We start from the raw sequence: 25,588 nt of genomic DNA, 5'->3' as shown, positions 1-25,588 counted from the left end.
GCCATATAAACTTGTCCATGTTCATTGTTAGGCTATTAACAGTGCCCACCTTGGTGCCTTTGCATTGTTTTCTGAATTGTGGTTTGACAGAAGACTTCTCTTTAGCCAGCCTTGTGGAGTTTGACAAGAAGAGGAAGTACTGCATCCTATGCCCAGGTGCTGCACAACCTTCCCGAGACACAGGTCACTGCTCTAGACAATGGCTTCCGTATTGCTTCTGAACATTCTGGACAGCCTACTTGTACAGTAAGTTTAATATATTTCCTGATTGCTAGGGAATTTGGGACTGACATAAAGGAAGAACTTTTTCACACAACACATAATTAACCTATGGAATCCTCTGCCACAGAATCTGGATACAGCTGTCAGCCTGGATGGCTTTAAGAGAGAGAAATTTATGGAGGGCAGGTCTGAGAGCTATAGGCCACCTCCAGCCTCTGAGGCAAGATGCCTCTGAATATCAGTTGTAGGGGGAGAAACAGCAGGAGAGAGTGCATGCCTACATCTCTTGCCTGTGGGCTTCCCAGAAGCATCTGGTGGGCCACTGTGTGAAACAGGATGCTGGATTAGATCGACCTTGGGCCTGATACAACAGGGCTGTTTTTATGTTGTTAATATAGCGTTCTGAGAGAATCGTTGGGGTGGGGGCTAAAATATAAATACCAAGGTAAAGCTGATAAATGTTGGTGCTCAGCTTTTAATAGGTCTCTAGGAAGAGACATACATAGGTTTAAGGCAGCATCTGAGAATACATTTATCTGTATTTTTGCCACTTATGGTTGGTGTACTACTGATCTATGGAAGTGGTTTTCAAACTGTGTTCTGTGAAGCCTTGGGGCCCTTAAGTATAAATAAGCTATTTCTCAATTAAAAGGTCGAGAATGGAAAACAAATGGTCCTGCAAGGCTGCTTGCTCACCACTGTTGACTTTCCCCCACAGTTCACCACTGCAGAAGAGTGCTGGGTGTACATTTCATGCACACTTCCAGTTCAGACAAGGCAACAGGGAGGCCCAGCTGGCTTTGCCAGTGCCGTGTGATCTGATGGTATACCCTATGGTAGTGTGGGTAAACAAATTGACATAGGAAGAGTTCCTTCAAGGAACTCTTGATTTGGAGACAGAACAATATGTAGAAATCACAGCTTTAGGGCAACGATAGGCATGGTTATGGAGCTGGTAGGTGGAGTTATGGAGCAAAATGTGTGATTACTACTTTTCAAGTGTTTGGATTCTTTGGTGTATAATAGCTTTTTCCTAAGTGAATCCCTATGAGGATTCATTACACCTTCATTTCTTCTATTCATTTTGACTGTCTTTGGACAGTGCCAGCTGTCAACTGCCACGTGCCAACTATACCCCCCCTCCCACCCACAAGCCACTGGGTACTCACTTTATATTTTATACATTTTTGAGGTGTTTAGACACTTTGGTGTCTGATAGCCTTTCCTCATAATGAATCCCTATGAGGATTCATTACACACCAAAGAGTCTAAACACCTCAAAAATTTCTAAAATATAAACTGAGTACGCAGTGGCTTGCAAGTTGGGGGGTAGTTGGCACATGGGATGCCACTAATTCCCCAACCCCACGCACAAAGCAGTGGAGTAAAAATGAACTGGGGAGCCATGTTAGGGTTAGGATAAAGCGACTTCAAATTCCCATTATTTCCTATGGTGGAAATATATAAAATCAGTAAAAACCAAATAAAATCAGTGGTGTAGTGGTTAGAGTGCTGGACTAGGACCGGGGAGACGCGAGTTCAAATCCCCATTCAGCCATGATACTAGCTGGGTGACTCTGGGCCATTCACTTCTCTCTCAGCCTAACCTACTTCACAGGGTTGTTGTGAGGAGAAACCTAAGTATGTAGTATACCGCTCTGGGCTCCTTGGAGGAAGAGCGGGATAGAAAATGTAAAATAAATAAATAAATAAATAAATAATCAACCAAGTGCCCCACTGCCTTGAAATTTGGATGGTAGGTGGCACCCATGCAGATCTACCCACCACCCAAATTTTGTGCCCCTAGGTCCTTTATAAGTAGACCGAATTGATCCAAATCTGAATCAAATTGAATTTGGGGGGACAGATCTGGACACAAAACTAATCAGGGGTGTTTTGATTCAGGCACAAATTGAATTGAAAAAGCAATTCACACACATCCCTAAAAGGCATCTAACAAGACAAGTCTAAAAAAAATTGCTCTTCTTACTAGAACACCCTGCTATAATGCAGCATTGGTTTTAGGAATACCCTAAAGTCATTCAGCAGAGTAAATGAATGAATCAGATTGGCAGGAATAAGCAAAAGCCTTTATTGGAACCATAAACATCAACAATTCAGCAACTTTCAATTCTTTGTGGATTCTTACTATGCCTGCTGCTTAAATTTACTGTGGAATATATGAGGTATATTTCAGTGTGATCTTAGGATTTCAGACTTAATTGCTTTTAAGATAATCATACTTCTAGTTCTGCTGAGATTTTGAAGAGATTCAATTAGAGGCTGTACCTCAGTAATGACTGTTTGGTTTGTACTAGAGCTGATCCAAATAAACCTGATTTTGCAATTTTGTTGAAGTTCATGGTTTTGAGGAAGAGGCTCAGGAGAGGGATGAATGAGGCAGTTTTAGGGTAGCTATGAGGTAAAAGTTCTGGCTTGGGGTTGGATTACCTTTTTCTGGTGTTCAGTAGTGTCCTCTTAACTGAAAATGCTCCACCAATGCAACTGGTGATGGTGGCAGCAGCATCAGTGCTTAAAGAGCTGCTGCTTCTCATGGCAACAGGCTTCTGTTGGCCTCTGTCATCCTTCCCCACCACCGCAGATGTATTGGAGTGACACAGTGTTATGACATACTGTCATTTCCTAGTGCATTCTGGGAGGGTAAATGGTAGCCAGTAGGAGCCAGCTCCCAGAAAAAGCAGCTGCATTTTAACTGGTGTTGCTACCACTGCCACCTACATAGCTACAGCCTTTTTGATGAACAGAAAGAGGGTACCACCACCAGTAGTAAAGGTAATTTGTCTGCATGTTAAATTTTTTAGCATGCATCACTGAACACTCCCTACAATTTTCACCACCTGTGAAAGGGGTGGTGAAAATGAGAGGACGTGTTCACATTAGGTCTAGTTTGTATTTTTCTAGTCAAATGTCGTCATAAATTGCAAGGTATTGCATGAAATAGACACATGACACTGAAATTATTATTCTCAATATAGTGGGAACTCTTCCTTTCAGTGCATTCTGTTTAAATGGCAGGCTGTTTGCTATAAGCTTGGTTTAATATATTTCATTTGTATTTAAACAATTTTTTTTTGTCAGGTAGGAGTGTGGATTTCAGCAGGGAGCCGCTATGAAAATGGGAAAAACAATGGTGCTGGCAACTTTGTGGAACATTTGGCATTCAAGGTAAGGTGACAAGCTATCTTATTTTCAGTATGTTTAACTCGAAGGAGCTGCTTGCAAGTTGCACATTTAGTGGTTGATATCTGGAATAAATTAATCATGAATAGTCCCATTGAAATTAATGGGGCAAGTTCGTAAAGACTGACTTGTCCCATTAATTTTAGTGGGACTACTTATGAGTAATTTTGTCTGGATGTCAGCCAGTGTTCTGATCCTGAAAAGCCTTTAAAATATGGTTAGATTTCAAAATTAGATTGGTATTAAACGTGTTTAATCTTATCAAGTCACATGTCCATTTTCTACTCTGGTTTTTAAAACTTCCTTCACTGCACTATTTCCTTTCAGATGTTTTAAATTAGCTAATTGTTCTCCCTGTTTACTTATCTGAGTGCTTAACTACAAACATAACTTTTGGAGGCAGTTTTTGTCATAAAGTGTAATTATATCTCTGTGACTAAGATTAGGAATACTTCACTGAGGAAGTAGTTAAGGGGCAAAATCCACCTTAAAGAATTTAATTGACTTGATTTAAAGGGTAGTATGATACTTTGACACAAATACATTGCGGCATAAAGCTTTTAAGATACTGTTTAGTCTGATGTACGAATTGTTATCCTCATTTGGCAGATTATTTATTTATTTATTTATTTATTTATTTATTTATTAAGCTTCTGTACCGCCCAAACTTTCATCTCTGGGTGGTTAACATAAAAACAATTAAAACACATATAAAAGTTAAAGCAATGCAACAATTTAAGAACAGCCATAAAATTAAAAACACAGTTTTTAAAAGTTGGGAAAGCTTGGGTGAAAAGATGGGTTTTCAGGTTTTTTTAAAAATAGCCAGTGATAGGGAGGATCGTGTCTTAGCAGGGAGCGCATTCCACAATCTTGGGGCAGCGACCAAGAAGGCTCGTCTCTGTGTAGCCACCAAACGAGTTGGTGGTAGCTGGAGACAGACTTCCTCTGATGACCTCAAGGAGCAGTGTGGCTCATAGTGACGAAGATGTTCTCTTAAATAACCAGGGCCTAAGCCGTTTAGGGCTTTATCAATTATAACTAGCACTTTGTATTTTGCCCAGAAACCTATTGGCAGCCAGTGAAGCTCCATCAGCAGAGGAGTAATGTGGTTTCTCCGAGATGATCCAAGACCAACTGGAGTTTCTAGACCACGTACAAAGGCAGCCCCACACAGATCACATTACAAAATTCAAGTCTGGAGGTTACCAACAAATGTACCACTGTTTTGAGGTCATTGATCTCGAGAAATGGGCACAGCTGGCGTATCAGCCACAGCTGATAGAAAGCAACTCTGGCCCCCGCCTCAACTTGAGAAATCAAGGAGAGGTGTGGATCCAGAAGTACTCCCAGACTGCGAACCTGTTCCTTTTGGGGAAGTGTGACCCCATCTAGATTATGCGATCATACGTAAAAATAGAGGACAGTAGTTGGTGAACAGTGGGGCCAAAAGGCCATGAAGTAGAAGGGGTAGCAGTCGGCTTTTGATATCTCAATGCAGAGCCCAGATGTATACAACTTAATAAGAATGATCCATTCCCAAAAGCAGTAACTGTGATGATGCTCCATAGTAATGTTTTAAAAATGACCAAACATAGATGTGCCAGGCTTATTCATGAATAAGGCTTATCGGCACATTTATTTCTGTTAGGACATAATTGGGTCTCTGTGTTTCTTTCCCATCAAAAATGTGGTAAATTTTGTTTGTTAAAGGATTTGTAACTGCCCTTCAGGAAAACCTACCCAATAAATATAATAAATGATAAAGCAAAGTAAAAACAGCAGTAGGGACTCAGTTGAGTAGAATTAAAAAACAGATCTAAGGCTGAAATCAAATGGCACTAGGTGAGCTTCCCTGGGGAAGAAATTCCTGAACTGGGATGTCATGCCTGAAAAGGCCCTTCTCCATACCACCCACCTGACTTACCATGGTAGGAAAGCTTGGAGGAGGGCTTCAGTTAACACACATAATGTCCAGGTATGCCCATTTGGCAGGAGGTGGTCCTTGAGCAGCATGTGAAGAGAATAGGCTCAGGATATTTATGTTTAAAGTCATCATTAAAGAGATACTAGTTGGGGATAAGGGACTGTATTACATTATTAGTAACATCTATGCAAATCGGATAATACTGCAGATAGGAAGAAAAAGGGACTGTTCTCATCCAGTAGGAGTCTCTTGAAAGAGAACCAGGGCAACACCATTTAGTAGGAAAAATAGGAGGATAATCCTCACTGGATACTTAGGGAAATATTATTGAAAGGGGAGAAGAAAGTGGTGCTCAACATGTTTCAAGTGAAGAAACTCTCCTCCAATGGTAGGTTAGCCAGTTAATTTTCTAACGAAGTGATGCCTCTTATGTTGCCCCCAGTTGCTATTAACTTCATAAGTACCCATCTGTGTCTGAGTGCCAATGTAGTGGTATGTTAGTAATAATTGATGTATTGTGGAACCTTGGAAGGGCACAAATGCTGAGTGTAAACTACTGGGGGTGGTGGGAAGGGGATACAAACTTGGGTGTGCATCCAGAGTGTGAAATAAAGCTAGGAGACAATATTGCTTAGTTTATTTTATTTATAGAAAGCATTTGTCTTCTATTTTAGCTTTGTAATAGGGCCTCCAAGGTGCCAAACAACTGCAGCAAAGCAATCATGAAGCAGCTGATGTAAAAACAAATATAAAAGCAGTAGGCATTAGGGATGTGCACAGACTGGTTTGGCGGTACTTTCTGGACCGCCATACCATTTCAGAGGTTTGGAGTTTGGGTCGGTTCGGCGGTGGTGGTGGTGGTACCTATTAAGGAGCAGGGAATATGCTCACCCCACCACCACCACCATGTCCCCCCCCCCCCGCCGATGCTGCCTGCAAAACCGCTGGAGCAGGGCGGCAACATACTTCCTTGCTGCTTCGGTCAGCATTGAACCAGAAGTGTCCAGTGTGCATGCACACCAGCCACTTCAGGTCTGACACTGACTGGGGCAGCAAGGAGGTATGCTGCCGCCCCGTGCTAGCGGTTTTGAAGACATCCTCACTCAAAGTTAAAATTAACACACCACCAAAACAGGAGTAAATCAACTGAATGCACCCCTAGAAGGCATGTCTAAGTAATATGTCTTTATTTGGGTTCATGTGGCCGCGTACTCCTTGAATCAGTACTTGGAACCAACAGTTACTTGCTGTGACATTTTAAAAGAGTTTTTTGTGGACAAAATATCTCTTATTTGGGCCGACTTAGATTCAAACTCTACAATTGTTACAGTATCTAATGCCGAGGTGTCCAGCAGCTCCTCTTTTGTGATAACCCTTGATCAGTTTCAGTTCTTGACTCCTGAGGATGTGGAAAAGTTGCTTGGAATGGTGCAGCCTACCAACTGCCCTCTTGATCCTTGCCCGACATGGCTTATACTATTTAGCAGGGAAGTTGTTGTAGAGGACCTGGTAGAGATTATAAATGCATTTCTGAGGGAAGGCAGGCTACCTCATTGTCTTAAGGAGGCAATCATTAGACCGCTTCTGAAGAAGTCTGCCTTGGATCCCTCAGAGTTAAGCAACTACAGGTCTGGCTCCAACCTTCCATGGTTGGCGCAAGATGATTGAGAAGGTGTTGGCCTCCCACCTCCAGGCATTCTTGGAAGAAACTGATTATCTAGACTCATTTCAAACTGGCTGTCGGGCAGGCTGTGTGGTGGAGACTGCCTTGGTCAGCCTGATGAATTATCTCAAATTGAGAATTGACAGAGGGAGTGTGACCCTGTTGGTCCGTTTTGATCTTTTGGCTGCTTTGGCTTCTATTGACCATAGTATCCTTCTGGATATACATCTTATTTATTTCTCTCTGTATGTAAACTGCTTTGGAACCCTTTGAAAAGCGATATATAAATATTTGTTGTTGGAACGCCTGAGAGGATTGGGGGTGGTAGGCACTGCGTTGCAGTGGTTCTGCTCCTACCTCACGGGCAGATTCCAGATGGTGGAGACTGTGGTTGTTCAAAATATGAACTTCCGTATGGTGTCCCTCAGGGCTCCGTTTGGTCTCCGATGTTGTTTAACATCTACATGAAACCCCTGGGAGAGATCATCAGGAGATTTGGTACAGGGTGTTATCAATATGCTGATGACACCAAATTGATTTCTCCATATCAACATCATCAGGAGAAGGCATAACCTCCCTAAATGCCTGCCTAGAGGCAGTAATGGGTTGGATGAGGGATAAAAAACTGAGGCTGAATCCAGATAAGACGGAGGTATTTATTGAGTGGGGTCGGAACTCGGGAGACGGTTTTGATCTGCCGATTCTGGATGGAGTCACGCTCCCCCAGAAGGAACAGGTATGCAGTCTGCAGGTGCTTCTGGATCCAAACCTCTCCCTGATGTCCCAGGTTGAGGCAGTGGTGAGAGGTGCTTTTTATCAGCTTCAGCTGATATGTCAGCTGCATCCATTTCTTGTGATGAACTACCTCTAAACAGTGGTACATATGCTGGTAACCTCTAGGCTGGATTACTGAAATGCGCTCTATGTGGGGCTGCCTTTGTACGTAGTCCGGAAACTACAGTTGGTTCAGAATGTGGCAGTCAGGTTGGTCTCTTGGTCATCTAGGAGAGACCATATTATTCCTGTATTGAAGGATACACTGGCTGCCGATACGTTTCTGGGCAAAATACATGGTGCTGATTATTACCTATAAAGCTCTAAACAGCTTAGGCCCTGGGGTTTAAGAGAATGTCTTCTTCACCATGAGCCCCACTGGCCATTAAGATCATCTGGAGAGGTTTTTCTACAGTTGCCACTGGCTCGTCTGGTGGCTACTTAGGAACGGGCCTTCTCCGTTGCTGCCCCTGGACTTTGAAATGTGCTCCATGTTGAAATAAGAGCCTTCCCATCTCTGGCAACTTTTTAAAAGGCACTGAAGATGCGTTTAGTCGCCCAGGCATTTATTTAGATGTATAGTTTTAATATTTTTAATATTGAGTTTTAAATGTTTTTAATGATTTTAATTGTTAATTGATTTAATACTTTAAATGATTTTAATTGGAAACCACCCAGAGACACAAGTTTTGGGCGGTATAGAAATATATATATATAGCACCTAAACACACATCAGGAGGGAACAAGCCGGATTTCTTGTGATACGATGATTCAGAGCCCGAGGGCCTTGACCAAGAGGGCCTCAGCACTTGTGCCCTGCAAGCACTGTGCACCTACTTAACCACTGTTGTATTCTATCCAGTATCTTTTATGTTTTGTTGTTTAGAAGGTTGTCCCAGTGGGGATCCTGTAGAGAGTGTGGGGGGTGGAGTCAGAAAGGGAAAAGGAAAGGAGAAAATGGATTTGTTTCTGAATAAATTTTTAATTAAATCTATATAAGATTACTTTGTGTTTGTGAGCAAACAAAGCAGCTATACAACAACCACCTGTTTGACTCTTGGAATCTCTGTAGGGCACAAAGAAACGCCCTGGTGCTGCATTTGAAAAGGAAGTGGAGAGCATGGGTGCACACCTCAACGGTTATACCTCTCGAGAGCAGACCGCTTTCTTCATGAAAGCTTTATCCAAAGATTTGCCCAAAGGTAGTGTTGTTAGACTGTATTCCTTAGCATTGGTGAATCGGGAGGGTGGAGGCTGCTTTCTTCCAATATGTATTTAATGTGTTTTCATGAAATAAAACTGTAACCTTTAGTGTGTATGTAGAAGGCTTTATTTTAAATGTTTCCACACAAAATAATGGCTTGATTTTAAGCCAGTTTCAGCCAGCAGGAAGCAATTTTCCCCTTGAGAGCCATGTATTAACCACTTGATGAGCTCTTGGCAGTCTGCACCATGTGTTTTTCAGAAGATGGCTGTCCAGGGCAGGACAAATGGTTACTGAATTGCTGTCAAGAAGCAATTGCTTTCAGGTGGCTAAAATTAGCCCACATAATCCCAGTGTTTATTGAGAGAAGTGAAACTCTGCCGTATTGATAGACATCTCACCATAAGGCCACTCTTCCAGCACACTGGAAGCCTGCATCTTTATGGGAGGTGACTTCTTATCCAGTTGTGTGTCTTTGCTTGCCAAATTTCAAGTACTGGTATCTGCAGCTGTTCATATCACCAAATTCCAGTTGCAAAGATTGCTTAGGAAAATTTTGCTGGCAGATAGATTAATCTGAGCACTCAAATTGATTCTCCGGGTGCACCAGAAATGTGTTTAGTTTAAAGAGAAGGACATGTGGGATGGGAAAATAAGAATGAAGACGAACTGTGGAAGATGGAGGAGAATGAGTGTGATCAGCCATAAAGGAAGCATGAGTAAGATTTGTCATTCTGATGATGAACATCCAGAAGAGTTGTCTGTTGTAACTTTGTGATGGCATAATAGCTCTTCAGTTCAACCTGTGTGGATTTAGATTCCTTTCTCACCCAAGAATGTCTTCCTCCACTCGGTTTGACGTGAAAAGATGATTCCAATAGTGTGTCTTTTTTAGCGGTTGAGATTCTGGCTGATGTAGTACAGAACTGCAGCCTGGAGGATTCTCAGATTGAGAAGGAGCGGAGTGTCATCCTTCAGGAGATGAAAGAAATTGATAGCAGTTTGCCTGATGTCATCTTTGATTACCTGCATGCCACAGCTTACCAAGGCACTCCTTTGAGCCAAACTGTTGAAGGAACCTCTACAAATACAAAGTAAGATGCCCAGACAGAAATGTTGTGGGGAAAGCACATCCCGGGTTACTTCCTCTCTGCTGATATGTTATGTTTACTTCTGCTAATTTCAGATCTTATGTTCTTATTCATTAGAGCTGCTAATTTCAGGTGGATAATGGAAATACAATGCAAGATGTACCCCACAGTATTTGAATGGCGTGTGTGTGATCTTATGACAGTGACAAACCAACAGAAGCAAAGAACAGGGAAGCTAGTCTTGTCTGTATTCACAGTGGCAGCCATTTGCTTTTGCTGCTATATTATGATGGTTGTAGATCTGTAATGCAGAGCTTTCTTTGCATTTTTCCATGGTTGTTTCCATGCTTCCAAATAAATGTTTCTCATGGAAGAGGGCAAGAACATGGTTGTGTGTGCCCTGCATTTAAATTTTAAAAAAAAATCATCAACAGTTTATAGCATATTTTCCATTCAGGGTAAATTGTGCCAGTAAAGGTGGTTTGTGTATCTTGCAGTCTTCAGTTATTTAAAAAATGTTGGAAAGAAGGTAAACATCAGTTTGTCTCTTGAATAATAATAATAATAATAATAATAATAATTCAATTTCTATACCGCCCTTACAAAAATGGCTCAGGGCGGTTTACAAAGAGAAATAACAAACAATTAGATGGCTCCCTGTCCCCAAAGAGCTCACATTCTAAAAAGAAACATAAGACACACACCAGCAACAGTCACTGGAAGTACTGTGCTGGGGGTAGATAGGGCCAGTTACTCTCCCCCTGCTAAATAAAGAGAATCACCATGGTAAAAGGTGCCTCTTTGCCCAGTTAGCAAACTCAAGGAAAAGACATAAAGCTGTGGTTTTAAATTGGTTGGTCTCTGGGTCATCTTGGAGAGACCACATTACTCCTTTGTTGATGGAGTTACACTGGCTGCCAATAGTGTTCTGGGCAAAATACAAAGTGCTAGTTATAACTTATAAAGCCCTAAACGGCTTAGGCCCTGGGTATTTAAGAGAGCGTCTTCTCCGCTATGAGCCCCACTGCCCATTGAGGTCACTTGAGGAGGTCCGTCTCCAGTTGCCACCAACTTGTTTGGTGGCTACACAGAGACGGGCCTTCTGGGTTGCTGCCCCGAGATTGTGGAGTGCGCTCCCTGCTGAGATACGATCCTCCCCATCTCTGGCACTTTTCAAAAAACACCTGAAAACACATCTCTTCAACCAGGCTTTCTCAGCTTTTTAAAACTAGTTTTTAAATTTTTCCGATTATTTAATTGTTGTTTTACGATGCTTTTAATTGTTAATTATTTTTTATGCTTTATAATTTTTGTTTTAATTATTAATTGATTTTAATGGTGTTTTAATGTAAACCGCCCTGAGCCTTTTGGAAGGGCGGTATAAAAGTTTTAATAATAAATAAATAAATAAATGACGGGAGGTAAACTAGAGTTAAACTTTAGGGATCTTTATGTTTGAAATCTTTATTATAAATTAATCACTTTTCCTGTTTTCAAATGAAGCATTGTGTATAATACATAGTGACCTATTTACTTGGTCCATGGCCAAGTAAGGATTTAGACTAAAGACCCTCCAGACCAAGTCCAGCACACTGGCTCTCGTGCTAATATCCTTTGACTCGTTGACTATCATCCTGTGTGCTTTACGTTCATAGATTTCTATGAGAATTAAGTTTTCTTCATTATATGTTTGATTGCTACAACTGTTTGTGAGTAAAGAAGGTGGGCGAGGTCACTAGTGTTATTACAAGCAATAGAGGTGCTTGTAATAACTTCTGGTTGCTATGAAGTAGAACTGGGTTTAAATAATAATTAGTATTTATGCAATGCTTTAGAGGGTTCTAAACACTTTTCATACTAGTCCCATATTGTAGATGAGGGGCTGAGTCTAAAATGATTTGCCTAAGGCCATCCAGTGAATATATGGCAGAGTTTAGATTTGAATAAGGGGTTACCTGGGTCATAGCTCAGTCTCTCTGCCACACCATTTTAAATTTAAATCTCAAGGAGAGAGGATTGCTGTATAACAAAAAGTGTATACCACTAACACTAAAGCTGGATTTCTAAGTGCTTATTATCTTATTTTGTTTGTATCTGTAGGCAGTTGACCCGTGCAGATATAGTAGAATACATTGAGACCCATTACAAAGCCCCTCGCATGGTTCTGGCTGCTGCTGGAGGTTGGTAAACCAAAGGGATTTTATCTCCACATCCTCTCAATATTCTTTTCAGTGGGGTCTGATTTACCATTATATTTACCTGTGGTGGTATTGTTGTGGAAGAGGCCAGCAAATCAGAGATGGCAAATCAGTAGCAGCCTACAAAAAGAGGCTGAGAAACTTTATCTTATTTAAAAAAAACTAAAAAAAACCCACGTCCTGTCATAGGATAGCATTTTTAATGCCTTTATTCCACTAGCCTCTGTGGGTTCAGCCTACTATTGTTAACAAAGAAACAAACCTGAAAGTATTCTCGGAGTGCACAGCAATCCTTTAGATCAGGGTGGCCAACTTGAGGCTCTCCAGCGGTTGCTTGGTTGGTTGCAACTGGGGATTATGGGAGTTGTAATCCAACAGGTGGAGAGCCTTGGGTTGATTACCTCTGCTATAGGTGATACTTGAAAATTGATTACATCTTAGAGTTTGCATAGCTAAGTCATGCATTTTGTGGCCTGTAGTGCTACCAAAAGATCACACATTCAGTTTTCCCCCTTCTAGTTCAGTATGAAGAGTGAAAGTTGCAGGAGTTAATGTAGGCTTGTTTTTATTTGTTGCCTTAACATGGAGAGGAGAAGCAGATGAAACATTTGCAGGTGGCAAAAACTATCCAAGTGGCTGGACTTGGCACATTAAACTTTCATTGATGGCTTTATGCATGGGTGGAGGGTTTGCTGAATGAGCAGGGGAATGACCTGCAAGGTGCAGCTTGTGCTGAGCTTCTGTCATCCAGAGGATACTTAAAGAATAACATTTTAGTGTCGCTGCTGCAGCTGCATAAGAACAACTTCTTTATTCTTCTCCCTTGAAAGTGGGAGCTCGTGTACTGAAGAATTGCTTTTCTTTCCCTTTTTTGCCAGGTGTTGATCACAAAGAACTAGTAGACCTTGCCAAGCAGCATTTTGGCAGTGTTCCACATGAATACAAGCAAGATGCAGTACCCCTTCTTTCACACTGCCGCTTCACTGGGAGTGAGGTAGAACCTTAACTACTTGGCATCCTCAGCAGAAGGAATGTGAATATCACAAAGAATTCACTGCTGGTTTTCCTTAGGCTGTCTTTAATAGCAATCAAATGACAAATTGCAGCCAATTGTCTTCTAGTTTTGAATTTTCTTCTCTTACTCCTTTGGCAAGTCTTGCCATTCTTGTGCAAAACCTTCTGTTTGAGCAACTGCATTGTGAGAAGCTTCTGTCTGTGAAATTAATTTTGAAGCCTGAGATGGGCTGTGCACAGTGCAGACGTTTAGAGGTAAGATGATGTAACTAATGACACAATCTGGCCTAATTCATATTTAATACTGGAAGTGGCTGCAGACTGGGGATTGGGAGCAGCAGACCAAGGGGTCATGTGCACCCTGGCTCTGCCCCCCCCCTTCTCCTGCTTGAATTCAACCTGCTCTCTTCCATGCTTTCTTGGCAGCATGCTTGATGTAATAGTAAACACTATTCAGGGCTCACTCTTGAGCTCTGCCCCCGGATTTTAGCTGTCTTTAATAGATAGAGATAATTTAAAAGTTGGATAAAGGTGTGGATGTGCTCAGTACTCCCCTTTTCCCCACTTCTAATGTTTTTCAGATCCAAGTCAGAGATGATGCTTTACCTCTGGCCCATGTTGCTATTGCAGTGGAAGGGCCAGGCTGGGCCAATCCAGACAATATTCCCCTTCTGGTAGCTAATGCGGTCATTGGGAACTTTGACATCACTTTTGGTGGTGGTAAGGTAAGACATTAAGCCCAGAATGTCTCTTATATTACCTGTGAAGGAATCTTCTTCTACATGCTTACCACTTTGTATGACTGCATCCATGACTGGAAGATATTACAACATGTTACAGATTAACTTGGAGAGTGTAGAAATGTGTCCTAAATCATAGTTTTCAAGTTGGAAGGGACCTCGGAAGTCTTCTAGGCCATGCCCCTGCTCAGTGCTACAGCATTGCTGACAGATGGTTGTCCAGCCGCTTTTTGTAAGGAGAGCCTCCTACTGCATGAGGCAGACTCTTTCACTGTTGAACGGCTTTTGCAGCTAGGAAATGCTTCCTAAAGTCTAGCTTGTAACTTCATTCCGTTGAATCTAGTCCTGCCTCATGAGTAACAAAGAATAAGTCTGCTCCCTCCTCTATGTGACATCCCTTCAGAGCTGTTGCATAACTGAATACAGCTATTATATCTCCCCTTTGTCTTCTCTTCTCCAGGCTAAAGATACCCACCTTCTTCAACCATTCCTCATAGGTGTTGGTTTCCAGACTCCTCGCAGTCTTTCTTGGAGCTGGAACTGATCCCATTTCAATTTATTAATGTCCTTTTGAAAATGTGGTGTCCAGAATTGGACACAGTATTCAAAGTGAGGTCTAACCAGCACAGAATAGCGTGGAATGATTACTGTCCGTGATCTGGACACGGTGCTCCTGTTAATGCAGCCTAAGATTGTGTTTGCTCTTTTAAAACTGCATCACACTGTTGGCTCGTGTCCAACTTGTCTACTAAGATACCTAGGTCTCTTTCAGATGTACTGCTACCAAACCAGGTCTCTGCCCTCCTGTACTTTTGCATTTGGATAAGAAAAATCAGATGCACTACTTTACATTTGTCTCCATTGAACAACATCTTGTTGGCTTGGAGCCGATCCATTTTGATTCTGTCTTCTTAAGTGTTAGCTGCTGCGCCCCGCCCCCCAGCTTTGGGTCATCTGCAGATTTGATAAGCAGTTTCTCCCCTCCCTCCTCCAAGTCATTTATGAAAATGCTGTACAGCACAGGGTCCAGGATAGAGCCCTGTGGCACTCCACTTGATATCTCCCTGCAGAATGACATGGAGCCATAAATGAGTATTCTCTGGGTATGGTTGTTCAACCAGCTATGAATACACTTAACAGAGGCATCATCTAGCCCATAATTTAAGATCTTGTCAACAAGCCGTGATAGCCAGAGTTTCCATGAGCAGCAACCTGGATCGCCCGAGGTTGCTGCTTAATGAAGGGCTGGCCATCACAATTACAGCGCTTCCTTCTTCACATACAGCTCCGTAACTGTGAGTGCCTGGCAGGAGGGGGTGAGTGACAGCTCCTGGGCAGGGCTTCCTCCCCGCTTTTGCAGCTGTAAGTGTGAGAGCCACTGGGGTGAGCAATGTCTGAATGAGGCTTCTTTTTAAGGTCCCAAGGGAGGAACCCAAAGCACGACTGCTCCATTGGCCTGTTGTGTTACTAGTCACTATTAAATGTGAAAGTATACCACAGTACTTGGTGCACTGAGTAAGTAGTTTATGACCTTGGTCAGTTAAGCTATCCAAAGATCAGGGTGGAGGCAGAAACAGACTGGCCTCTTGTCACAGATCTCTGTGCTTCCCTCATGCACCTGAACTACCCAGTTAGTAGACTAATGAGAACAGAATACCAAACTGCTTTGTGTTGAATATTGATCAACAATATGAATATAATCTTGAGAATGTGCTCCTCAGTATCCTGGACAAGCCAAGGGCAGGTGGCTGCAGGATGTGCTTAGAGCACATGCCTTGCATACAGAAGTCCCCCAGGTTACAGGAGGGTAGGACATCAGGATAAACTTCTTAATGTTAGGAGTAGCTTGACAGTGGAACCAGTTTTCTGCAGAGGGAGAGCTGTCCCTCACTGGAGGTTTTCAAGAAAAGACTTGACATCCATCTGTTGGGAGTGCCCTGTTTCTGGATTTCTTGAATCAAGCAGGTGGTACAACTAGATGGCCTACAGGGTCCCCTCCAGCGTTGTCTCTGGTTGAACACCCAGTATCTCTAGTTAGAATATACCTGTTAGGGCTGGGGAAAGCCTCCTCTTGAGACCATGGAGACCTGCTGCTGGTGGATCGTCAGTAATGGGATAGATGAACTAGTGGTCTGATTCAGTAGAAGTGTTCAATCTACTGTTTCTAAAAGTGAGCTCCAGACTTGGAGGACAGGAACAGCTTTTGAACATGGCAACTGAATTGCAAGGTAAGGATTTGCCATATGAGAATTCTATGTTTAAGTTGCTCTCTAAACCATTAATCGCCTACACCTTCAGTTTACATTTTCACAGTCATAGGTAGAATGCAAGATGTATTCATCTCCAGTAAATACAAGCAATGTTTATTGGTTTTCTACTTGCTTACTTTTAACTGCTTGTTTAGTTTGTTTGACTCTCTGAGGGAATCCTCTATAATAAAATGGTTAGGTGTAATCCTGTGTCTGCCCGTGTCTTTCTTGGCCATTCTGGGCATGTGCTCTGCGCATGCCCAGAACGTCCGAGAAAGATACGGCCGCAGAGACACGGCGGCCATGTTGGGGCCGGGAGGAGAGTGGGGCCAGGAGGAGAGTGTGGGCGAGGCGGCGACAGAGCCGCGGCCTCGGCCAGAGGTGGCGGTGGCTGCGGCAGGGCGACTGGCCCCAATGGTGGCAGCGTTGGGCGGGTGAAGGAAGATCGGATCCCTCCTCTCAGCAACGGGTCAGAGGGAAGAGGAAGCATCGCTCCTCCTGAGCGAACTCCCCCAAGCCTCTCCCTCCCGGTCCCTGCCCCAGCCTGCTCGGAATCGGGAACGTGGACCTCGCTGCCCCAAGCGAGCTAGAAATCCCCGGCTCGAGACCGACAGCGCTCCGCCTCCGCTGAAAGCTCCCATACTGCAACAGGAAGGAGGAGCGCTGGCTGGCCGCATGATCGGAGACGGGAAGGGCGCCAGCAGGGGTGGGCAACACAGCCAGGCTGTGGGAGAAAGGCCGCTTTCCCTTCCCTCTGTGCAGAGCAAGCAGCCGGGGGGGGGGGGGGCGGCACAGGAAGGCCGGAGGAGGACTGAGCCCTGAGGCCAGCAGCATCCCGTGCTTCTCGGGGGCCCCTCGCATGCCTCTGGGGAGCAGCCCCAACGCAGGAGGGAGTGAGAGCGGCGCACGCCCTCTGCGCTCCCATAATGGCTCCCCTGAGACTGGCAGGAGGATGCAGAGGCATGTCCATCCTGGCCCGGAGAAGCCTGGTGCACCGCTCGCCGCCGCCTCCCTCAAGTCCCATTTACCCCAGTGGCGGCAGGTAGGAACCTAGCAATTCCGCTCCCCACATCGTCGCCTTCAAGGAAACGGTGCCAGGTCAAATGAGCGACAGAGCTCCACCTTTTGCCCTGCCCTGCCCTGCCCTGCCCTTCGGTCCAAACAACTCTGTGAGGAGCCGGTGTCACTAGGAGTTATGGAGGAGGAGGAGTGTGGCCCCAAAGCTCTACTAGCGCCCGTTAATTTAACGGGCTTAAAGATACTAGTTAGCCATAACCTATCATAATTATTCATTTACAGAATCAATCTAGCAGATTGGCTACAATTGCTGTGGAGAACAAGCTATGTCAGAATTTCCAAGCCTTCAACACTTGCTACTCTGACACAGGTCTCTTCGGTTTCTATTATGTTACTGATGCTATGAATATTGAGGATACCCTGCATTTTGCCCAGGGAGAATGGTGAGTGTGACTTCCTTGCCAGCTAGCTCTCCTCCAGCAAATCCTGCACTGCAAGGGAGTCATTATCTATAGCTAGGTTGGCAAATACTAAATCTAGACAAACTATTTAAGGGTCTTACAAAATTTGCCTCACTATAGTCCATTTATGATGCATCTGATCTTAGTAGTGATCTGGTATTCTTCACAAGCTTTTTTTCCCTATGCAGTAGTCCCTACAGAAGGATTTCAAGCTCCTCAATGAGCTCTGAGGCTCTGCCCTTGGCACACAGAGCATGCTCGGTATCTTCGGTGGCAGAGTGCTTCCTATCCTGGTTCCTTCTCGGCTGCTATTGTGAACAGTTTCTTCGGGATTTGCTCCTTGTCTGGGTTCCTGAAAGAAAATGTTTTTGGTTTGCTTTATTGGTTATTGTGACATCCAGACTGTTCCTGACTACTCTTTGCCTAGCATTTCCATTTTTTTAAATTTATGTTTTGATTTGATTTATATACCGCCCTTCCAAAATGGCTCAGGACAGTTTACAACAGAATAAAAACAATTAAAACCAGTTGACAATTAAAATTTTGTTTCTAATGGACTCTAAAAAGACCCTCAAGTGGTGCTCTTCTTGCTGCAGGACCCTTCCCTCTTCTGACAAACACAAACTTTGCTTGTTTTGTCTCAGAAGACTATAGTATATGTACATGTAAAATTTGCCTTTCCTTTTTCCGAACAAATTTGGAAAAGCAGAGAATTATGATTGGGCTCTTTCTGAACAGGCTGTATGCCAGTCAACTCCAATGCTGTGTTCCCCATTATTGCCGACAACATTGACATCCACATCGGCACTGTCAGAGCCAGACTTGACTTCGGGGGGGCCTCCCTATCTGCTGTTCAGATCTCCTTGAAGAAACTTAAGGATGTCTCCAAAAAATGCAAACATCTGAAGGAGGATTCTTCATCTCTATCCAAACACCACAACATTTCCTCATTGGCAACACCAGCAAACCTCTCTTGGATCCAACCCCTCAGACTCGGAAAGCCTATCAACCATCCACCTCGCTCCTGACTCACCCAATGTTGGCACGACCATCAACTTTGATACTGATGTCAATGTCAAGCCTCCTACTACCAATACTGGCTCATCATTCTTCATAAACACCATCGATGCCGGATGTTTTTTGTACTCCTTCCCCATCAGCTGTTCAAACTGTCTGCTCTCATTCATTGTCATTCTCTTTGCTGGAGCTCAATTAAGTGGCTTCAACAGTGCTGCCTTTGACTCTGCTTTCAGCATCTTTGACTCTGCTTTCAGCATCAGCATCAATCCTGATGGCAGCATTGACACAACTACTGGTCTCAACTGAGTGTGCTCCACCCAAGGACTGCAAAATATTTTTGATAGGGCTTTTCTACCCACCCCCACCCCTGGTAAAAAAGCCGGTTAAGACCTGGAGTCTTCCTCTAGTTCTCTCCACCCTCAGAGAACCCCCCTTTGAGCCTTTATCCTCGTCCTCTATTAAATTGCTCTCCTTTAAGACATCTTTCTTAACTACTATAACTACCACTAGGAGGGTTAGCAAACTTAACAGCGCCTTAAGGGCTGATGCTCCCTTCACTGTCTTTTTTCCTAATAAAGATGTTATGAGAACTGGCCCAGCTTTCTTACCCAAAGTTGTATCACACTTCCACATTAACTAGGCTACCTTTTTTTATGCACCCAGTTTCACCCCAGAATACTTCCTCCACTTTTTAGAGGTTCAGAACATGCTCCTTTTCTACCTGGATAGGACCAAGGACTTCAGAAAGTCTGCTAGACTATTTATAACTTTTGAAAGTGCTAACAGAGGCCAGCCTGTGTCTTGACAGAGACTTTCAGAATGGATGGTACAGCTTATCCTCATGTGTTACAACAAAGAGGTGAAACCTCCTACCACTTTTAAGACCCATTCGACAAGAGCTATAGCTATCTGTGCTCATCTGTCCAGAGTTGACTTTACTGAGATTCAAAAAGCTGCTACCTGGTCTTTCAAATTACCTTTTGTAAATCATTACACCTTGGACATCTATTCTGTGGCTAGTTTTGGACTGGCAGTGTGTAAGAAAGTACAATAACTTCTCATCCTCAGGCCCACCTCCTTCTAGGAGAGCTTGCAATCACCCACGTTGTGAAGTATACAAGATCACCACTAAGATAAACAGGTTTCTCTCGTCTTTTGGTGATCTGGTATCATTCACAGCACCTGCCCAGCCTCCCCGCCTTCCAGATGTACATGTCTGCTTACCTGTCTTGTTTTATGAAATACATTCTGCACAGTGGCTCTTCAGGAACTGAGATAGGAAGCGCACTGTCGCTGAAGATACCGCACATACTCTGCATATGAAGGGCAGAGCCTCAGAGGGCTTTGAGGAGCTTGAAATCCTTCCACAGGGACTATTGTGCAGGCACAGAGCCCACATTCTTAATGATACCAGATCACCAAAAGATCAAAGGTTACAAGTGAGTAACCTGGTTTTCCCCCCTGGAAATCCACCTCCACTCCTGCTCAAGAGAAGGGAAAGGAGCCGAGGAAGAAATCTGTTCAGCCACTACTTGGTTGAGGTACTCAAGAGATTCTTGGCTGAGTTGAAGCCAGACAGGCCCCTTCCCCACCTCTACTTCCTTCTGTTTAACAGGAAGTGAAGACAGGCAGTGGCTTGCTTGTTTTGGCCCTGCATAGGCAAGGTACTCTAGGCGCATTAGCAGCACAGTGCCAAATTACCACCAGTGGAGCTGCAGGAAGGGTGGGACACCATGACGGTTTGATGTAATGAACTCCGGCCTTCCTCCCAGCAGCAGCAGCAGAGTGGTGCCCCCACTCTCGAGGTTACAAAGACCATTGGAGAGTTGACATTTGTAAATCAATTCTTGAGTGTTAACTTTTCTGTTTCATCTTCACTTCCCATGTGTATGCTGAGTCTTGCTTTTCACTTCCGTCTTTATCTCTCATATGGCTAATAGTATAGTTTGTTTGCTGCCAGTAACTCTCAGAACATGTTGGCTGACTAGGAGAAAGATTTTTAGGGACATAACAAGTGAAAAGAAGAAAGGGAGTGTCACCTAAAGGGGGATGGTATTTAATTAACATCCTTCTCCCCCCCCCCCCTCTGCTTTCTGCACAGGATGCGCCTCTGTTCCAGTGTGACTGACAGTGAGGTGAAGATTGCAAAAAACCGCCTCCGGAGCACTCTGGCAGCTCAACTAGATGGTACGTCTTTTAATTTGGATAACTGCTGCTTTGTGCCTACTGAGCAGGTTTTTAGTTTCGTTCCTTGTGAAAAGTGTGTATTGCAAGTTCTGTAAACTCATGTCTTGCTTTTCATGACTCCTTGACTTCTTCTGGACTAAAGCCCAAACTCCGATGCTATGCTTAAATCCTAGTATAAGGCTTTTCCTGAGCTAAGAGTTTGCTGTGTATCGGTCCATTGGCTGCACCATCTTAGGATAGGGAAATTACTAAGCTGATCCTGTGTTTCTCTGATCCTGTGATCCTGTGTTTCTCTGAAAATAGCACTTTTGCCATGCTACATATGTGTTTAACCATTGATCTTGCAAATTAGATACTATGGTTCTTATGTGGACAGATAAGCCACAAATCCTCTTCAGGTTGTCTCCTGTCTCAAGTCACTCCTGGAATGTGTGCAGGGAAGAAAAGTAACACCATCACATTGTTTGTGCTTAGTCTCTAGAGCAGGCATCACCAAACTGTGGCCCTCCAGATGTTGCTGAACTACAACTTCCAGCATACCCAGCCACAAAAAATTGTGTCTAGGGATGCTGGGAATTGTAGTTCAGCAACATCTGGAGGGCCGCAGTTTGGGGATGCCTGCTCTAGAGCGAAAACATGGCATCTTCAAGATTAACAAATGCATTACCATTTAAGTACTGTGTCACACTTGATCTCTTGTTTTGAGACAGCAAGGTTTTGCTTATTCATATAGATCCAACTCACAATCAGAACAATACTAGTGTTAATATGTCAGTTGCCAGCTGCTTTCAGCTGCCCACTTTCCCTTTTCTCAGCACCTGAACTATTGTATTCTAACCACCACAACAAAGTCGACAGCGGAACTGCAATACCACAAGACTTGTTTTTGCTGCAATAGACTAACATAGTAAAACTCAAAGTAAAACTAAGCATTCAGGAACAAATCTGTTCTGTTGTAGCTCTCTTGACTAAATTACTAAAAGTTACTTTTTGTAACTAGTTACAAGGGCCTGTTGAATATTAGCTTTCAGTGCTTGTGTTTATGTACAGTACTCCTCTGTGAAAACAGCTTCACCTCATGAAATGCTGCCTAAGGTGTCAGCTGACAACTGACCTATGTTTTTCAGGTACCACTCCTGTATGCGAGACTATTGGAAGTCATCTGTTGAACTATGGACGTCGGATACCTCTGGCAGAATGGGATGCCAGAATTTCTGTAAGTATTATTGTTTTTGAATAAGTGCTTACCTTTCGGGTGCATAATAATCGCTTTTGAGAGTCTGAGTGTCTGCAAAGTTACCTTTCTAATTAATATGGGTATCCTGTGGAATGGTAGATGAATACATTCACCTTCAGTATCTGTGAAGCAAATATAGCTGTTCACCCACCCCCAGATTGTGCTCTGCTCTTGAAGAATTCATAACACAAGATCAAGCCTAGGTGTGTCCATTAAGAACATAAGAACAGCCCAGCTGGATCAGGCCCAAGGCCCATCTAGTCCAGCATCCTGTTACACACAGTGGCCCACCAGATGCCACTGGAAGCCTACAGGCAGGAGTTGAGGGCATGCCCTCTCTCCTGCTGTTACTCCCCTGCAACTGGTACTCAGAGGCATCCTGCCTTTGAGGCTGGAGGTGGCCCTCCAACTAGTAGCCGTTGATAGACCTCTCCTCCATGAAGTTATCCAAGCCCCTCTTAAAGCCATCCAGGTTGTTGGCTGTCACCACATCTTGTGGCAAATAATTCCACAAGTTGATTATGCATTGTGTGAAAAAATACTTCCGTTTGCTCGTCATAAATTTCCTGACAATCAATTTCATGGGATGGCCCCTGGTTCTAATATTATGTGAGAAGGAGAAGAATTTCTCTCTATCCAATATCTCCACACCATGCATGATTTTGTAGACCTCTATCATGTCTCTCCGTAATCATCTTTTTTCTAAACGAAATAGCCCCAGGTGGTGTAGCCTTGTCTCATAAGAAAGGTGTTCTACAATGTCTTTTCCAGTTCTACAATGTCCTTTTTTCAGATGTAGTGACCAGAATTGTACACAGTACTCCAGGTGTGGCTGCACCATAGTTTTGTATAAGGGCATTATAATATTAGCACTTTTATTTTTAATCACTTTCTAATGATCTTTAGCATGGAATTGGCCTTTTCCACAGCTGCTGCACATTGAATCGACACTTTCAACATACTGTCCATCATGACCCCAAAATCCCTCTCCTGGTCAGTCACCGACAGCTCAGGTCCCATCAGCCTGTACTTGAAGTTGGGGTTTTTCAGCCCAATGAGCATCACTTGACACTTGCCAACACTGAAGTGCATTTGCCATTTTGTCACCCACTCACCCAGTTTGGAGAGACCCTTATGGAGCTCCTCACAATCAGTTTCGGATTTCACTACCCGAAAGAGTTTGGTATCATCTGCAAATTTGGCCACCTCACTGCTTACTCCTGCTTCTAGATAATTTATGAATAAATTAAAAAGCACCAGTCCCAGTGCAGATCCCTGGGGGACCCCACTTCTTACTTCCCTCCATTGTGAAAAATTTCCATTCATACCTACCCTCTGTTTCCTGTCCTTCAACCAGTTAGCAATCCACACAGGTACTTGTCCCCTTATCCCATGACTGCTAAGTTTCCTCAGGAGTCTTTGATGAGAAACGTTGTCGAAAGCTTTTTGGAAGTCCAGGTATACTATGTCAACTGGATCACTTTGATCCACACACTTGTTGACACTTTCAAAGAACTCCAAAAGATTCTGTGCATATTCAGAGCCTCGTTGCAACAGACACATATATTGTATTCCTTTAAAGTGTGGAGCATGCATGTTTGCTGTGCTGGTCACAGATTGGGCAGTCACTGCAGAAAATTAATGTGTGACGCTGCCCTTTGTATCTTCAGGAAGGAATATTGTAGATAATAGAAGCTTTCTTATGAGTTGCTAGACCAAATGAGACCAGTGACAACGTGGATGTTTTGCTGGCCGTAACACACATCCTTGGCTGGCACTCTACTGTGTAGTGAAAAGCAAAACCTCTGGAAGTGCAGCTATCTCTGTTTTTCTCTGACACTTTGTCTAGGAGGTTGATGCCAGAACTGTGCGGGAGGTTTGCAACAAATACTTGTATGACAGATGCCCAGCTGTTGCAGCAGTTGGTAAGTTGTTAGACCCTTGTGTACTGTATCGTACTTGAGAGGTGGAAAAAGCAGTGATCATAAATTGTAACTGCTTTCATGAAAGACCAACCTGATTCCCTTGTAAGTTTTCATAAAGCCACTTGCCCAATCTAGCTTTTATTTTGCATCAGCTCTGTTTGCCCTGCTTCAGATTAGCTGTGCCAAGTCAGTAAGTTTGACTGCATTTGGCAAATGGAACCGAGTCTGAATGCAAAAAAGATAACACGGCTGTTTGCCAATCTTCCAGTGTTGTTGTTGAAAAGGGCCTGTAATGAAAACCGATTAGGGCTCTAGTGTTTGAGAAATGTCATCTTCTGTAGTCTTGAGTTTCTACAACACTAGCAGCTGGGCTGGCTTACAACAGCACTCCTGCATCTTTGTCAGAGACAAGGAAACTTTTCCTTTTGGGAGACTTGCCTGAACAGCTTGGTTACCTAAAGTAGCTGATGATTTCCCCCCTCACACCCTGCAATCATTGAGATTCAGTCTGATCCTTCTGAGCAAAGCTTCTTAGAGGGAGGTTTCCAGACAAAATGAAGAGTCAGCAAAATCCCCCCCAAAACACCACCTTGTCTGAGATCCTTCAGACTTGGATTTTGTCCCGTTGTTGGATCCAGTTGATACCAGGGGGATTTGGGCTCCTGGGCAGCCTAAAACAGAGACACATTGTTGTAAGGATCTGAAGAATGTTCACAGTAGTCCAGTAAGACATACTCCAGTAAGACTAGTTCTGCTTTGTGCTTAAGACCTTAATACGTTTAGCTTTGATTAGAAAACAGCAGGTCTGAAATGATGCCAAGAGTCTTTCTGCCATGTTTCAAATGACCACCTCTTCTTCTCTCTCAGGTCCTATTGAACAGCTTCCAGACTACAACCGTATCCGCAGTGCCATGTACTGGCTCCGTTTGTAAGCTGTTTTATGCAGAATGGCAATGTGGTTAATGCATTGGCTCCTCTGGAGTCTATTCTTGTGGGTTTTTTGTGTGGCAGTGGCAAGATGGGTCCTGTGATTGGTGTACAAACAATCCTCTTTGTGTTAGTGATGTATCAGAAAGAGCTAAATAAATTAAATTTAAATGGAGTTGGCATTTGATGTTCGTGGCTAGATAGCAATTAAAGTGACGGGGGGGAGGGCATTTTTCAATCTTTCAAAGGAGGCTGTACAACTTCATCTAAAAGCTTGTTTATAACTTTTATTAAGAACAACAGACAAAACATAAGCAATGCAATTGTTTATATATATATTTATAAGAGAGCAGTCTAGTAAGAAGAAAGCAGCACTAAAATAAAACCCTCTAGCTTTGCACCTTCAAGCAAAAACTCCCTCCTTCCCTCTCTCTCTCTCTCTCTCTCTCTCTCACCCAAAGTTCACTTACAAGCTAATCCGTTACTTGGCCTGAGTCCTGGATTCAGCTGGCTCTGACCTGGTAGGGATGA

At 43.5% G+C, this 25,588-nt stretch overlaps 1 protein-coding gene across 2 annotated transcripts in view; it reads left to right on the top strand.

Moving 5' to 3' along the window:
- Positions 1-25,232, top strand: part of LOC128344883 (cytochrome b-c1 complex subunit 1, mitochondrial) — a 29,790-nt gene extending 4,558 nt beyond the window's left edge. For both annotated transcript variants that reach the window (XM_053295881.1, XM_053295882.1), the window contains exons 2-13: positions 106-246; positions 3,322-3,408; positions 8,860-8,989; positions 9,887-10,085; positions 12,183-12,262; positions 13,159-13,274; positions 13,876-14,019; positions 17,583-17,743; positions 20,883-20,968; positions 22,096-22,184; positions 24,055-24,130; positions 24,998-25,232. In XM_053295881.1, coding sequence (XP_053151856.1) covers positions 106-246; positions 3,322-3,408; positions 8,860-8,989; positions 9,887-10,085; positions 12,183-12,262; positions 13,159-13,274; positions 13,876-14,019; positions 17,583-17,743; positions 20,883-20,968; positions 22,096-22,184; positions 24,055-24,130; positions 24,998-25,062 — 1,374 coding nt within the window. In that variant the 3' untranslated portion in view covers positions 25,063-25,232. The remainder of the gene's footprint in view (positions 1-105; positions 247-3,321; positions 3,409-8,859; positions 8,990-9,886; positions 10,086-12,182; positions 12,263-13,158; positions 13,275-13,875; positions 14,020-17,582; positions 17,744-20,882; positions 20,969-22,095; positions 22,185-24,054; positions 24,131-24,997) is intronic.
- Positions 25,233-25,588: the final 356 nt, after the last annotated feature.

The sequence above is a fragment of the Hemicordylus capensis genome, chromosome 2 (genome assembly GCF_027244095.1).
Source record: "Hemicordylus capensis ecotype Gifberg chromosome 2, rHemCap1.1.pri, whole genome shotgun sequence".
Classification (NCBI taxonomy): Eukaryota; Metazoa; Chordata; class Lepidosauria; order Squamata; family Cordylidae; genus Hemicordylus; species Hemicordylus capensis.
The sequence above is the reverse complement of the archived record's forward strand: the minus strand, read 5'-3'. Positions and strand labels throughout refer to the sequence as shown.